This window comes from Heliconius melpomene, chromosome 10 (assembly GCF_056956725.1).
Source record: "Heliconius melpomene rosina isolate 202511_hmr_F chromosome 10, ASM5695672v1, whole genome shotgun sequence".
NCBI classification, from domain to species: domain Eukaryota; kingdom Metazoa; phylum Arthropoda; class Insecta; order Lepidoptera; family Nymphalidae; genus Heliconius; species Heliconius melpomene.
The window spans coordinates 9,713,233-9,730,035 of NC_140398.1; the positions used below are offsets into that span (position 1 = coordinate 9,713,233).

Consider the following 16,803-nt stretch of genomic DNA (forward strand, 5'->3'; position numbering starts at 1 on the left):
ATCCTTTCGCAGGTTGTAAGGTTGACTTTGATGGTTTGTAAGGGATTACAATTATTGCTGTGTACTCTAGGTATGCGTTTTGCATGGCATCGTTTGCTGTTTACTTGGTCTTTGTCTGCTCTAGTGACTCTATCCTTCCATATAAGTTTTTGTAATAGTTTTAGTAATGTTGTCAGTAAAGTAAAAAAAAATTGTTCTTTAATTCGTTTCAGGTTATTTCAGTGTTCCTCTTACGTGACTATTTTCCTATCGAGGCTCTGCACTCCGTTCCTTGAGAACGGTCTTGGTTTTCTGTCAACTTATCATCTAACTATTCAGACAGCCAAATCTTATCTTCAGTCTTCGTACGCGAGTACGTTGTGGTTAGTTAAGGCTGGAATAGATCCCAATAGGTCGACGTGGACGGTATCTTTATCAAGATCTAGTTTCAGAGCGTCAACGCTTAGTGTCCGGGATCCATATTTGGCTTCTTCTGTGTTCACTGTACCCAGACGATATAAGTGATGTTTTACATAGTCGTGAGAGTTTCTATATGTACACGAAGCCATATAAATTGTATCTCTCTTTCCTTCTCCCTTATGCATTCGATCTACCTTTGCGTTTGCTAAGGGATGATTAGATCTTCTCGAGGTTTGATTTCCTTTGTAAGAAGTGACGTAATTTAAAAATGTCCCCCATCACCTACATAATTATATTGTAGCAGCAAAAAAATTATGACATTTTATAAATTTCAGTACATAAAAATTTGTCTCAAATAATAACACCTGTGATATATTTATCTGATGTTGATATAATAAATTAAATTGAAAAATTGTAGTAGGAATAGATAAATACAAAATAAATTTAAGTACATAGCAAATGCAACAATGATTTTATAATTTTGGTATTTTTTTACATAATATAGTATTGTCTTTACTAAATTAAGATAATACAAATTATTGCTAAGATTTTTTTTAAACTAGCGTTATTGTCAAAGCTTAAAATATAATAAATTAAATTTTGCATGATAATTGTGTTTTATTATTTTGATTTATGAACAATTATAAGTATACAATTATCTGAATCTAGTTGCTAGTCGTGGCTCAGGGGTACAGTGTCACTGTAATGCGACGGTTGTGGATTCGACTCCAATACAGGGGAATTATTTTTTATTTATTCATATTTTCATTACTTCGCTCTGGTGTTGAGATCGGTGGAAAGTGGGGAACAGAGTATCTTAACAGTAGGTTCCCTCTGCCTACCCTTCTTTGTGCGGGATACAGGTGAAGCTGATTTGATTGATTCGTTTTTATTTTATGATACTATTTCAAAGAAATATTAAAGTTGTTTTCATTTATACTTATAATAAAATCGTAAGAGGGTCGGTGTCTGTACTTGGAAGATATTAAAAAAAGTTAATGGGAACCTCTATAAACGTAATGGAACCCAAAACAATGATTTTAAATTTTTTGTCTGTTTGTCTGTGCGTTAGATATCGCTAACCTCAGAATTGGATAAACCGATTCAAATGCAGATTTCGCTATTGGATTCACTTATTTACACTTGGAGTACTTAGTTCGACAAAAGTTCCTGAAATTTGTACAGAACCCTCCGTTAGCGAGTCTGACTTGCGCTTGGTCGGTCTTAAATTAACATTTGTGTATTTCAAGTAGTCATAACCGCACGTCCTTCTAGTATTTCAAATAAAGGTAAATAATGATAAATGTTGGATATAAACTTTAAAATGCATTTTTTCATGGAGGAGCTACAGATGCATTGACGGCCTTTAAGGTGAATATACACGCGCTTTTTGAAGGTTCATTTCGTATCGCCCAAGAAACACCGCGACAGGTAGGTCATTCAACAGTTGCGTGGCGCGTAGAAGGAATCTCACAGTAGAGGAGTGCTACGTGTCCAGAATCCAGATGTTGTGGATCGTCATTTAATTTGTGACGTACTGTGTGGTTAGAAAATTCGGCGGCAGGCAACAGGTCAAACAGTTTCCCAGACCACTCCCCATTATAATTGAAGTAGAGAAAACACAGTGAGAAGGCGTCTCTACTCTCTACGCAAAACCAAAGTGTCAAGCCTTTCACAGGTCACTCAGGTCAGTTCAGGTTCAGTGTCAGGTTGGCGTTCCCAATGATATGAACGGCTCTACGTCGTAGGCGATCAAAGGTTGATGGTCAACCTGATACTAGAGGAGTGGTGGAGGAGTAAACGGAGTGTTATGGAAGACTGGCGACATGACAAATGGGTTTTTTGTGGTAACGCGCAAACTTATGTTTTTTGGGGGTTGAATTAAACCAAGTTCCTCTAACCCAATTAGGAGACATTCCCGAGGGATTCCTCATCAGAAGACATAAGTTTATTTCGGCACTAGTCAGCGTTTTCCCGAGAAAGACCATCACAGCCGGAGTATACAGCGTCTACTGTGCTGTGAATGTGATCGTCTCTCGATTTACTAACATGTCATGTCATGTTACGATATACAGAAGAAACACGCCACGTTGACGGGCATGTATTCCGACCATAAACTATCGAAAGTGACCTTGCTGCTGCGTCCTGTGAGAAATTCTTGCATAAATTCTCAATAAGGCAGTAAAATTAAAGTTTTTCAAGAAGCACCCCGTGCTACACTCGATCGAAGGCCTTTGCATTCCATACTAAGTGCTAGGCCCTTTTCTTTACTTTCGATAGTCACAGCCCAGCGATGGGTTAGGTAAACCAGAAGATCACCGGTTGAGCGACCATGGCGGAAGCCATATTAAGGATCATTGATCAATTGGTGGTCCTCCAAATAAACCATGAGCTGGCTATTTATAATGCTCTCCATGACTTTTGAGAGCAGGGAGGTGATAACGATAGGCCTGTAGTTAAGTGTGAACCTGACGTTTGAAAAAGTCCACGTTAAGCGTGGTAGGGCTTACCGTGGGGCGTACTTCTCGTTTCCCTTCCCCGTAGCGCAAACCTGTACCCTCCGACGACAACATTCGACGGGATGTTTGAGTTTGAGGATTCGGGGAGGGATTCTCCAAGAACGGAGGGGAGTCCCACTACTTCATACCGGTTTTAAATGCAGAGCGTGGTTATAATCTGGTCGAGTCTGCTAATACGTGCTGCTATTGCTGGCGGCGTGCCTCTCTTAATGATTAATCACTATGATAACATTATTTGATTAATTATTATGATCTTTTAAAAAAAGTTGCATTTGTTTATTTATATTTTAGCGTGAAATCAAAATCTTAAAAAAAATAGGAGAAAAGTTTGACGAAAATTTTGTAGTTTAGTTTGGTTTTAAGGTGGAAGTAATATAGAAAGTACATAGTGGAAAATAATATAAGAATAAAACATTTAATTCCTATGTATTTTGTATATTTCTTATGTAATGTTAACACGCTTGCCAAGCGTTTACTGACGTAAGCGTGTGAAAAGGGAGCTTGGCTTGCCTTGTGAGAGCTTGTCACCAATCCGAAACAGAGTCGATTTTCGAACACGGATTAAAGTGAGTTTGCCGCAAGCACTTTCGTCCAGTTTACACGTTGACGCCTAGATAAAACAGAACAAAATATCTTATTAAAACTTAATATTTTAATTTATTTCAATATTCAAATTATGGTTGGTTAGTTCGTTTTTAAACTAATATTAAATTGACATTGAATAATTTTCTACCAAAATTTTCAGTTCTTTTTCTATTTTTATGATATACAATTACGTCAAAAACAAAAGTTGAAATAATTTCAACATAAAAGTATGTCGTGCGTGCATGTCAGAAATATACTAAAGCTCTCATAAGCGTTTAGATAAGAGCTAAACATTTGGGAAGAATTAGAGGTTGTAAACGTTTGGCAAGCCTCGAGAAGCGTTTAAACTAGGCATAAGATCTTACTAAAAATTTTCTTTAACCGTTTATTAACCGTTTATTATCGATTTTAATTGATTATTTATTGAGATCAACTTAATTTTGCACATTTTTTGTTATAACACATTACTCAATTTATAACACATTACTTTGTTATACTTAATAGTTTCCTGACGAAAATCGGCTTGAAGGACTCTCTTCAAGGCCTCAAATAAAAAAAATATATACTTATAAAAAATGGCTGAAATGTTGTCTAACTGTCAAAATCAGTGAGATTTCTTTTATTTTCGCTATGACCTGTATTTTGTGAGTTGTGATTTGTAAAGAATAATGTTTGAATGTCTATTTTCATGAATTACAATAAAATTTCACTATGAACGGGTTAAGTTTCAGTGAGCTCTGTTGCCTGTTTTGTTGTCCGCCATGCCCAGGGAAAATCGCGGCTAAGCTTGCATTCCTTCCTCCTGAACCCACGTATGCATTCACGCCCGATGAAACTGGATCAAAATTTTCGTTAACATTAACTGAACGAGCAGAATGGCAGTATTCAGAACGAGAAAAAGAAAATATAGAAGGCTTCTATTCGAGAACTACGAGGGGCAATCGGATAGCTTGCCTCTTTGTTCGATGTAGCCCTAATGCTCGATTCACGATATTATTTTCTCACGGAAACGCTGTAGATCTGGGACAAATGAGTAGTTTTTACTTAGGACTAGGTACTAGAATAAATTGCAACATATTCAGTTATGATTATTCGGGTTACGGTGTGAGTGGTGGCAAGCCGTCAGAAAAAAACTTATATGCTGACATTGACGCTGCGTGGCAAGCGCTAAGAACTCGATATGGTATTAGCCCTGAAAATATAATCCTGTATGGGCAGAGCATTGGTACAGTACCCACAGTTGATCTAGCAGCTCGCTATGAAGTTGGTGCAGTGGTTCTACATTCACCATTAATGTCGGGTATGCGAGTTGCATTCCCTAATACCAAAAGAACATGGTTTTTTGATGCCTTTCCAAGGTAATATAAATTTGAATAATAACTTGTAACTTGTTATTTTTGTTTAGTATAATCATTTAGTATAATCATCATGAGTCATTTTGCTACAGCCTTTGTCTCATATATCAATACTTATAATCTTTTGATAAACTTTTCTTATTAACTTACTTAATTTAACCATCAAGTTAATTTAAAGACTGATGAGTATGTATCAAAAACTTCAGTGTAATAATGTAATTCTTCTAATATACTTAGGACAAGCTGGAAAAATTCTTTAAACATTTTTTAAAGATGTGATGTATGTTGATATGTTTTTACACATGTTGTAGTAACAACAAAACAAATTCTACATCAATTCGTATTTAAATACATAATTAAATTTAGTTCATGTTAAACAATTATTAGTTAAATTGTTTGCACACTAACTAAATATGTTAGTGTTGTAACTATAGACTACTTATATTATACTTATAAAATAATATAAACTGTTATTATTCACATAGACATATATTAAAAAACTAAAAATTTCAATGACTATTCTATTCTAAAAATTATAAGGCATTTGACATTTGTACCTCCTTATAATTATTAAAAAAATGACATGTAGTCAAAACAATTACTTTGTTGACTTTCATCAACCTTTACAATTTCAAGGTTAACAATAATTCTTATCTTTATTTTCTCAATAATTAAAGAGATAGACTTTGACTTTGTACAAATGGAATCAGTACTCTCAGTATTGTATATATGTAATATATATATAAAATACAGTATAGTTACTACACACATTTTACTTATATATATATAATGAATACTGATGTATAAAAAATAACATATCTCCTATATAGTAATATTTAATATATATATTAATTCATAATGGCTTATACTTTCTAACAGTTTATAAATTTAATATCTGTACTAATATTATAAAGCAGGAGAGTTTATATGGTTGAGCACTAATCTCAGAGACTACTACTTCAAATTGAAATATAATTTTTGTACTCTATAGTAGAAATGTTTACCATTTTCATGTAGCTTACATTATATGTAGTCAGAGTTACTTAGGGCAATTAGGGTGTGTGAAGACATAAGAATTAATTAATTCCATTTGACCATGTGGGCAAAGCCAAAGGTAAAAGCTAGTATCCCAATATAATTAACAAGACTAATTAAACAATTTTACATTACAGTATTGATAAAATTCCAAAAGTAACTTCACCAGTTCTTGTGATCCATGGAACTGAGGATGAGGTTATTGACTTCTCCCATGGACTGGCAATATATGAAAGATGTCCTCGTGCAGTTGAGCCCTTGTGGGTTGAGGTATGTTGATACAATATAATCTCACTAATCCTGCACTTTGATAGATGGAAACATCTTGTAATAGTCTGGCATTGTCTGATTTTCTTTTACTTTGATTTGGACTATATTCTGCATATAGTAGGGTAAACAAAATAAACCGTGTATTAAGACACTTAGTTCTCCACTTTTTCCCGTTTTTGAGACACAGGTAGGGTTACCCGGCCCTCACTTTTACAGATTTAGGATTATCTGGACTATCAACCGTAATAATTATTATGATATTATTTATACACACATTTACGTACATGCAAAACGTAATATTTACATACATATATTTACAATGAAATCTAAGAAAAGTTATATGTATATAAATATATGTATAAATCATATGTAGGAAAATGTTAATAATTTCTTAATAAACATTGATTTTCGTTGACATGTACTTGTTGCTTTTAATAGACATAACAATTTTGTGCTACATATGCACGAAACCAGCTTTTTTTTGTACATTCTATTAGATAATATTAGTAGTATTTTTGATTATCTGAATAACTAATGACAACAATTAGTCTGGTTAATTGAGTTTCTACTATAGATACTTTGTCCTCTTACCAGAATCAAGAAGTGTAAATTAATTTTTCTTTAACATAGATTGTACCCACAATATGCATAACAAATAAATACTACCTTTCATATCAATGAATATAATATAAGCCCTTGCATTACAGTGGAACAGATGTAATTTCATAAATTTATATGTAAGACTAAATAATTAATGGCCCATTACTGCACTGTCTCATTGTAAGCTCTTTGTTAATTCAATCCCCTTTCTAACACTCGTTTGTTTCTGCCACCCTATTTTATGTGCTAAAAAAAACTTTATTAATGTTAAAAGTAATTTTCATAGTAATATTAATTAATATTAATATGAAAAGTAAAAAGTTTATTTAAAAATATATTATCTTCCTAGAATCATACAAATATGTATAGGACATTGGTAATGAAGTGTATAGCAGAGTAGGCAGAGAGAAGAATTAAGATACTGTTTTCTTTTGAAATTTGAGACAGCCTATTAAGTGGTGTCACATTTTTTTCTGTTAGGGCAAGGAAATGAATGCGCCCGTAACATGCTAGTGCTTGCACTTTCTCATGGACAGTATCTCTTCCCTTCCCAAAAACATTCATCAAGATGCGTCAACAGTTTAGACGTAGGATTTTTTTTCATTTCATGGTTTTTGTCCATACTGTACATAATTTACGTCTGACGCAGATATTAATACATACCAATAACGTAAGCCCTTACTACTACAAAAATACTACTAAATGTTGCCAACTTGCGACTTATCATTCATAAAAAACATACCAGAACGAGACAGGGACGTCGCTCTTTCATTTTTACACAATTACCTATTTTTTTATAATAAACCTGAACAACGTTCAACTTCACCACCTATACCTACGACCTGATTTATTGAATGAAGCGTGTGCGGCGTTGTCGATTTGAGGGTTAGTGTCTGTGTGCGTCATTCTTAAGAAAGGGCGTTTTATTTTACAGCGATAATTTTAATATTTATATTGTTTGAATAAAACACTTTCATTTTTGGCAAAATCTCTTTTTTTTATTCTTCAATAGGGAAACACTTTTGTTTAACCATTTATGTAATATAAACAGTCGCATCAGTCCGCGATGCACACGCAAACACGGAGATAGCGTCTATTTTTATTGATTTCAATTTATTTGTAAACACGTCAACGCTTTTCGTAATACTGGAGTTTCTAATAACTAACTTATATACTAATACCTCTATATTATTATTTATTTATAGTGGCTCAATATCCGAATATATGCGAAGTACGTACTGAACTGATTGTACTGTAGGTATATGTATAAAGTATTTATTTATATTGTACATGTGAGACTGACATGCCGTCAACACATGTAATTGCAGCTGACCTTTGTGTTTTGTTTTAATGTTCTCTTGTTTTGGCTTCACGCTGTATCCCTTACATAACAGGGTAGGCGGAGGTAACCTGAGAACCTAGTGGTAAGACACTCCGTTCTCATTAAGACACTTCCGTACGACACTTTCCGCCGAATTCCGTGTTGAGTGGCGGAACTCAACGCCGCTCTTCGGCTCGTTACCAGAGCGTAGAAATGAAAATATTAAATATTTGATTTCCTCGAGTGGGACAACCTGTCGCGCTTATAGTCATTCGTCACTGCGCCATGACTGCTCTCATATTGTTTTAAAATTTATATCTTTTTGATTATTTAAAATCTCTGACTTGGTGTAAATAAATAAATACTAATTAATACACAGGGTGCAGGACATAATGATGTGGAATTATTTAATCAATATTTGGAAAGACTGAAGCGTTTTGTTTCGGTGGAATTGCTCAACTGACATAGACTGCCGGCCACCGGCCAAAGTATTCAAGGTAAAACATTTATTTGTTCAAAAAGAAAACTATTGATTGAAACATAAATAAGTAATAATTATACGTGTTTAAAATATATATTAGTCTGTATATTAAATACTTCAAGCTAGCTAATTTAATAAAAAAAATGAATAAATCTGCTTCATGTTGGGACCTAGTGTTAAGGCACTTCGTTCCCCACTTGCCGCCGATTTTTTTTGAGAAGAGCGAAGAAATGGAAATATTAAGAAATTTATTCCCTCGAGTGTGGATCGAACCCATAACCGTCGCGTTACAGTCACACCCTTGTCCCCCTGTGCAACGACAGCCTCAAGACGCTACTTTAATTAAGAATACATTTAATAAATTAGGAGAAGATCAGAATCCCGCATCTACACTTAGCTCCGGTACTTCGAGTTCGGCGACCGAGAGACTCCTCTAGCTAGCGGGGGCCGGGCCCAGCCGGGCCGGCCCCGAAAAACTGTTCACCAAGTGCGGGTCGCTGGCGAGTCCCCGCCGCGCCGCTTCCCCCGCGCGCTCCCCTGCCCCCTCCGCCGTTGCCGCCCCTCCAGCGCCCAGCATCAGCGTCACCCACGCCGACTCGCCGCCCGCGGGCGCCCGCCGTCGCGCGCACCTGCGCTCGCTCAGCGACGTCACGCCAGCCGCGCGATCGCCTGGAGCGCGCCCGCGCTCACACTCTGAGCGCCCGCGCGTCTCGCCCGCGCCCACGCCCTCGCCACGCCCCTCGCCGCGCCGCCCTGCCGCGCTCGCACCGCGCGCCGTGCGCAGTGAGCGCTCTTCTCCCGACGAGCTGCGGCCGCGCGCGTTCGAGGCGGCGGACCCGTGGCGCAAAATGGGCGAGGCGGAGCTCGCCGTGGACCGCGACCCGTGGGTGCGCGCGAGCCGGCGGCGTGGCAAGCTGGAACGCGCGCGCGGCGTGGTGTGCGAGGCGTGCTGCGGTGGCGCGCGCGGCTGCGGGTGCGCGTGCGCGTCTCCGGCGCGCCTTTGCGCGCGTGCGCACTCGCACGAGGAGAGCCGCCCGCCCGCTCGTCGCCTCTATAAGTCGGCGTCGCAGCGGCTGCTGTCGGCGGACGCACCCGCCGCGCCGCCCACGCACGTGCCCGCCCTTGCGCCCGCCCCCGACCCGCTGCTCGAGACCACGTGCTGAGCGGCTCGTGTACGAGTATTATTAGTGCGAATTTTTATATCCATAGTTCTAAGATTTCAAAATTATTATTGTATCATATTCGTTTATCGTAGTGTCTCGGTATCTTACGATATGTGTATGTTTTTTATGGTATTGTAATTACTCTAAATGTGCGAGGTTGTGCGAAATATATGTGTGCCGAATGTGTATTGACGGTTGCATTTTAATTACTATTGTATAAATTAAGCGTGTTCCGGCGGTGCGGCTTGGAGTGCACCACTCGTGTGCTAACATCTAGTAATGATTTTATTGCACTTTATATAATTAAATTGAGTAATGTTGTAGACGATTGTCTGAACAGGTATACTAAAATGTGTCCAGCATACCGCATGCCGGGCCGAGGCTGTCGAACGTCCGCATTACACTTAGAAGCAGTGAATACTTAAAGGATGGTACGACTGACAATGTTGAAACGATATCTTGCTAGTTCCTATGTTATATATGGATGGTACATCTCAGTTATCTCACACCTGTTTGAGTAGTGGTGGACGATTATGATTGTGAAGTACATAATAATTAAGACACGATTTCATTTTGTATTTATGCAATTAATTTAACAAAAAATTAAGCATCAAACATTGACATTGTCAAACTAGTACTATTAGATAAAAATTAGCATAGACGACTTAATAACAGACAATTTTTAAAATATTTATAAGTTAGCATAGTTTCGTACTCATTCATAATCGTCCACCATATTAATATATTCATTAAATGTAAATTTATATATAATTACAACAATATGCATAAAACGGTTAAATCAATAGTCACAATATTATCAATATTAATATTATTATATAAATACCATTTATGCCATTAACTTAAATGTGTATTTCCAGAAAATTAAGAAATTATCTCATATTAAATAATTTATTACTACATATCTCATTAATAAACCCATTGTAATGTTTATTTTAATTTTATTTATATCTAAATTCAAGTTCTCAATAAATTTTATACATTATAATGTCATAATACATTTTTAAACATATAAAAAGTTTTCATATAGAGTTTCACTTACCATATATCATTTGATACCTAGTAATAAATTATATTTTCACAGCCTTTATTTTATTATATCTGTCTCTATTATTTGTCAACCGATTTCAATAATCCTCTTTAAAGCAAAGGCAATAAGCCATTTTGTAAGAGTGATTGGTATTCTAAATGTATTATACAATAATTATTTTAATTATATAATGCACTTGTTACTAAAATCCACTGATAGCAACAAAATAATATATATCTTGAGCATTTTTGAAAATTAAAAAACAACAATTCCAAATATAAAACTTATAATGGACTGCGCATTACAGACAATAATATTTTAGTGTTGCCTGTCTATGGTGGCATTATTTTCATTTTCTACTTTGTAAGGTTTTTTATAGAGTTCTAGAAACAGGGTCAACATTCACTCTTGTTTTAGTTTTTAAATAGTTATTAGTTTTAATATTTTCTACATATTACATTATTTATAAATAACAGTGATTACTGAATATGAATAAGTAACCTATTTATCTAAATAAAGGACTGTATGTCTGTAATGTGCTTAAGTATTTTTATTGGATTTTTTTAAATTAGAATGATTTAAAGACATTGTCCAATGATTTTCTAATATTCCAGTTCTTTGTGTAAAACCAGTTTATCCCTTATATGGGCTTCCATTATCGTATTTTTAATGGAGTATTTAAATTGATTACATTCTCTTCATAACTTTTACATAAAATAATTTATTTGTGTAAATCTAGCTTGTATATTAAAATGAAATCATGACGGCAAATATTCAAAAGTAAACTTTTAATTATAGATAATAATACTTAATTAGTCTAATATAATAAACATACATTAAAAAGTCTACATTATCAATTGTTTGATAAATAGATTAGTCATGTATTAAATTTTATGATTTGCAAAAAATATTATTGTACAAAAATAATATTAATAATAATTGCCAAAAATCGAACCTTTTACTATATACAAAATTTCGCGACAATTATTTCATAAAATATATTGTCACATTGAGGCTATCCCCTAGATGAATTAAATTTTGTCCCATCGCTCATTTGGCGCAACAATGACATGATTGCATTTTTTAAATAATTTAAATCTGTTGAATGTATGTGGAAAGACTATTTACAAACTTTAATTGCTTATTGTGCAATATTTCATAAAAAGCAAAAACGACATTGTGGCGTCATTTAAGCTATAGACTATATTTGAGTGTTTATTTAAATGAAGTCAGTATTAGGCTAGGTACCTTCATTAATTAATTTTCACATGTTTTTATTACACTTGCAAAAATCTTTAATTCCCATTTGAGTTATTGTATAAAAAATAATGATTACATTTGGAAAATGTTTAACATATCACTTTATATATTTTAATAACAATGAAATATATTAAGGAAATTCTTTTAAAATTAAAATCTCATGAAAATTTAAAGGATATCGGGAACAATAAAACTCTTAAACTCAGTAATAAATTATTACTTTAATTGGAATAAATATGTGTGACCTAAAAATTTTATGTATTTACAATTAATTATGATCTATGTATATATAGTTTAATAAGTTTATTCTCAATTACAAGCAAAGTTCCACTTAGTTAATATTTTTGTCAGAAATTTACAAACAATTGTTTACTGTGTGGAAGCAAAACAAGTATTATCTTAAAACTGTTTACTGAAAATGTTAACAATGCTCAAGATACCTAAATTATATACATATATTCAGTGCTATTTTGTCATTTTATCAGTGCCATTACTTATTTCAGATACTCATTTTTTTATTTCAGGTACTTATTTGTAAATTACTATAAAGTCTGTTAATGTATTTTATATCTACATAATTTGTCATTATTTTATTTAAACATAATAAATTTATCATACCATCTGTGTTAATCGCAGCTATGATATAGCTAAATGAGACACATTCTGATGAGGTGCTTTATTCACAATTCTATTATTGTTGATAATAATACAAATCTCAACAATGTATAATAATGTTTATATATGGTTTCAATAAATTTAAGTGCACATATCTAAATTATATTTTTATTAATATGCCCTTTGAATCATATCTTAAGTTGGTGTTTTCAATTTGATAAAATTAGATACCATATCTGCTACACACTCAGAAAATCTAAGAACAAAAGCATGTTCAATAGGTACTAAAGTCATTTTTAGACATGGCTCAAATTTTTTTAGGTCTTCCATATACTCTATTGGAGCCCACCCATCATCTTTTCCATATATAATATTAGTCAAATGTTTTATTTTTGCTATACCATCACCATTTAATGCTTGTACAGAATCCATTTCATCAAATGCCAAAAATAATACATTCTTAATTACTAAGGGATTGATTAATTTTATAAACCAAGTGCTATACTTTGAAGGCAAACACTTAAACCTTAAATATATATGTATTAAAAATGTAAAAAGAAATCCTGGCATCAGATACAATAATCTCAATAAAAATAACACAACTGATTGCATTCTTCTAAATACATTATTTAAAAATTTACCATTTTTAGTCTCTACCATTCTTTGTAATGTTGGAAATAAAAGATTAACAGAAGATACCCGTTCCATTAAATAATCATTTTTCTCTAATAATTCTACAATCATCCATGCCCCAATGGAATGACCAATGAAATGTATTTTTGCATTAGTACTTAAATGATTTTGTAAGAAGTCCAATTTATGATCAACTTGGGTTTTTAGATCATAAAAATCTTGATCCTTATTATTTTTACTTAATTTATGAAAACCTTCCATAGTAATATTAACATGGCCAGCATGACCTGGAGATAGAAAGATGAAAATTATTATAATTAAAAAAAAAGGACTACTGTAACTACCGGTCAAATATAACTTACCTATAACGCATATGGGCATCCGCAAATTTCTATGCATTTCTGAAGCAAAATCTATATAAAAGTGTGGAACACCAGGGTTCCCTGTGATGCAAATAATTACATTTTCTACATCTCTATGAAACGGTTCTCCCCAAGTTAATACTTCGGTCAAAATACCATTTATGCTTTTATAAATAGTTTTCATATTGTTTAAATATTTGTATGCCGCTATAATTTTGTTTCGTTTTAGGTATATGCCGAATAAAAGCACAACACCGCTCGCTAGCCGTGCGGCGTGCGCCGAACACAAGTTGACAACCGATATGAATGAATATGAATAGTGATGAGACAGAAGATTAGATCGATAAGACTGGACATTTTATATCGATACGAGTATAGTTATACGTTAAGTTATCGTGGGTATAGGGTATATTAGTATAAAAATAAAATATTATCAATGATTACTATTAACTAAAATAACAATAAATAATCATCATTAACTGTTAATTTACACTTAGTATCTTGCTACATTACTTCTGGTTAAGACAAATCACACGTCGTAACCTTATCATAAATTTTAATGACATGAGAGTTGAGACGTCGTTAAATTATCGAAGATTTTTTTCCACAAATGACATAGCATAAATAATTATATGTAAATCTATATTCAAAAGGAGTTTTTGCTATAAAAATCTAAAATTTAAGACTTTCTGAATATCATGCCCCTGTGTCTAGAGAAAAACTCGCTCGTAGCGCTTGCGACCTCTTTGTGTAGCTACTAGCTACCTCACCGTTCCGCAGCCGCTATTTAGAGATTAGAGAGGAAGAACGAAAGAAGCTATATGGCATTCAGTTTTAACAACGCTCTGTTGTCAAAGTTACCATCTTATTTATTTTCGTGACAATTGCGTTACCAGTTTCCTTATTGGGGTATAAAGGGCATTGGCTATCGTGTGTGCTCGGACACCAAATCCATTAATGCTGGAGTATTTACCCCAAGATTCAGTGCTATATCGTAAGCTGTTTATTCTACATATTATTGATATTCCAGTAGTCTTTAATACTGACCGGGCAAATCCAACGTGTGTTTATGCATTTCTAATAAGACCTTAGATTAAGGGCCTTAATTAAATTCAAGGGTATTTTTCCTTTGTACCAGCAAGAGTATTAGGATTCTTGGGGTCGAATGTGATCTAGTTTATGGTTCGTTCTTTTTTAGGATAACTTTAATTTTGTTCTTTTTTGTTAATTTTTTACAAGTATAATTGACAAATTAAATTAATAAATAATTTAATACTATCGCTTTTTGAGAACTAGCCTAATGCGATAGTCACGGAGAAACTATTTCGACCGACCAAAGGAAAAAAACGATTCCACACGATTTTGGGCCCAGAATGTAAAGAGATAAAAAAGGTATGATTTAATACGTTTAGATTCATCATTCCCTCCCTGGAAATACTATAAATTTAGGCAGTCTGAGAGCTGAGTTATTAGATTTGATAAAAGTGAGGTTGTTGTTGCTTGTTCCAAAGGATGTCTCTGTAGGTTTCTAGGTATTAAGAAAGAACAATTGATACATCGGCTCCGCCTGTCGAATTTTCTATGTGGCGAGCAGAGCGCCATTAATCATATATTAAGTATTCTTAGATATAAGTTTCATTAAAATAACAGATTCCTGCAGATTTAAGCAATGGGATCTTATGCCATTAGTTCTTCATTGGTTACCATTTCCATAATACTGCAATTGTAAGATAGAGAAAAAAAAAACATTTAATACTTTGTTTTTCTTAATGGGAAAAAATTACCTTTTAAGTTTGAAGGGATTGAAATAACATTCAGACATTGCAAAATGTATTATATATATATTCACATTTAATTACTTGTCATACAAATAAAAATCATACACAATTTTGAATTTATTAAATGTATTTTGGGGGATGAAAGTTGCTCGCGTCCGTAGGACTCTCCACCTATTTCTAGGAACACCCTACACGTATCCCCTGGGTGGTGCTAAACGAGCGACACGCCGAGTCACAGGCGGCGGTAACTAACCTGACCCTGGTTTCCACAAACCATGAGGGATTAAATCCCCTCTAAAAGAGTGGCTCTGACACCCTGGGTAAGTGTCACAAGTATTCTCCCGCCTTTTAACTATGGAAATGTCGAATGCTAATGATAATGTGATGTCATGCGATCCGGCTAACCCCCGGCGCTCTCTGGTACCCGGGCCGGAGAGTGTGAAATCTGCTACCGAAGTCTCCACTGGAGTAGGTGACCAGGCTCCTGTGAAAGAAAATACTACTGGAAAACGTAAGATGGTGCAACAGGCGTTCCACCCGTCTCTATTTACAAGACCTAGAAGTCACTCACTAGGTAATCATCTTGACACAGATCTCACCGTCAACCATAGTGCACTTGAAACTGCAATACCTTTACAGCCTGAAACTCGACCGCCAGCATGGCAAAGGGTACCTGTCAATCGAAATAAGAAACGAAAAAAATCTTCTCCAACACCTTCTCCTGATAAGCTATATACAAGCAATAGATTCAATACACTACCCGTAGACCAAGTTGAGAGTGCAGAACCACAAGAGAAACGGCCGTCTAAACCACCACCAATCATCCTATACGGTGTTGACGATATTAACAAACTGACTGAATTGCTTGGTGCTGTAGCAAAAGGAGAAGAATACACTTACAAGATTGTGAATAATAATCAGCTGTGAATACACTGCACTGAAATTAACATCTATAAGGAAATATTGTCAACAATTAGAGAGAATGGTTTAATAGGACACACATTCAACCGAAAAGATCAAAGGTGCTACAGAGTGGTCATACGAAATCTCCATCACTCGACACCACTTGAAGAAATAAAGTCTGACATAGAAAAAAACACAGGTAATGTAGTGTCTGGTGAAATAATAAATGTCAAATTTGGTCCTGACAAAAAGCCTACTTCTACATTCTTTGTCAACCTTTTACCTGGACCTAGAAATAAGGCAATAAAGGAATTGAAATACATTTATCACCAGGCTGTTGTGATAGAAGAACCCAGGAAGAAAACAACAGTCGTGCAATGCCAACGCTGCCAACAATACGGGCATTCAAAGAATTATTGTATGCGTCCTTACAGGTGTGTAAAATGTGGACAGTCACACAAGACTTCTCAGTGCCC

The 16,803-nt window shown here is 34.7% G+C and overlaps 2 protein-coding genes across 2 annotated transcripts; one reads left to right on the forward strand and one right to left on the reverse strand.

Annotated features, from left to right (window-relative positions):
* Positions 1-3,853: 3,853 nt before the first annotated feature.
* Positions 3,854-9,188, forward strand: LOC146535510 (alpha/beta hydrolase domain-containing protein 17B). Its single transcript, XM_085192292.1, has 5 exons — positions 3,854-4,147; positions 4,229-4,861; positions 6,031-6,163; positions 8,464-8,581; positions 8,932-9,188. Exons 1-4 carry the CDS (start codon positions 4,134-4,136, stop codon positions 8,545-8,547), a joined length of 864 nt encoding a protein of 287 aa, XP_085048418.1. The 5' UTR covers positions 3,854-4,133; the 3' UTR covers positions 8,548-8,581; positions 8,932-9,188.
* Positions 9,189-11,877: 2,689 nt separating this feature from the next.
* sturkopf (lipid droplet associated hydrolase sturkopf) lies at positions 11,878-14,047 on the reverse strand. Its single transcript, XM_085192291.1, has 2 exons — positions 13,647-14,047; positions 11,878-13,571 (listed from the first exon to the last, which is right to left on the reverse strand). Exons 1-2 carry the CDS (start codon positions 13,828-13,830, stop codon positions 12,847-12,849), a joined length of 909 nt encoding a protein of 302 aa, XP_085048417.1. The 5' UTR covers positions 13,831-14,047; the 3' UTR covers positions 11,878-12,846.
* Positions 14,048-16,803: the final 2,756 nt, after the last annotated feature.

Excerpts from the sequence above, each read along its gene's own strand:
- LOC146535510 (XM_085192292.1), top strand. Across the intron at positions 4,862-6,030 it reads TTTTTTGATGCCTTTCCAAG|TATTGATAAAATTCCAAAAG; the intron begins GTAATATAAATT and ends TTTACATTACAG. Across the intron at positions 6,164-8,463 it reads TTGAGCCCTTGTGGGTTGAG|GGTGCAGGACATAATGATGT; the intron begins GTATGTTGATAC and ends ATTAATACACAG.
- sturkopf (XM_085192291.1), bottom strand. The coding sequence starts at position 13,830 with ATGAAAACTATTTATAAAAGCATAAATGGTATTTTGACCGAAGTATTA. Across the intron at positions 13,572-13,646 it reads GATGCCCATATGCGTTATAG|GTCATGCTGGCCATGTTAAT; the intron begins GTAAGTTATATT and ends TTCTATCTCCAG.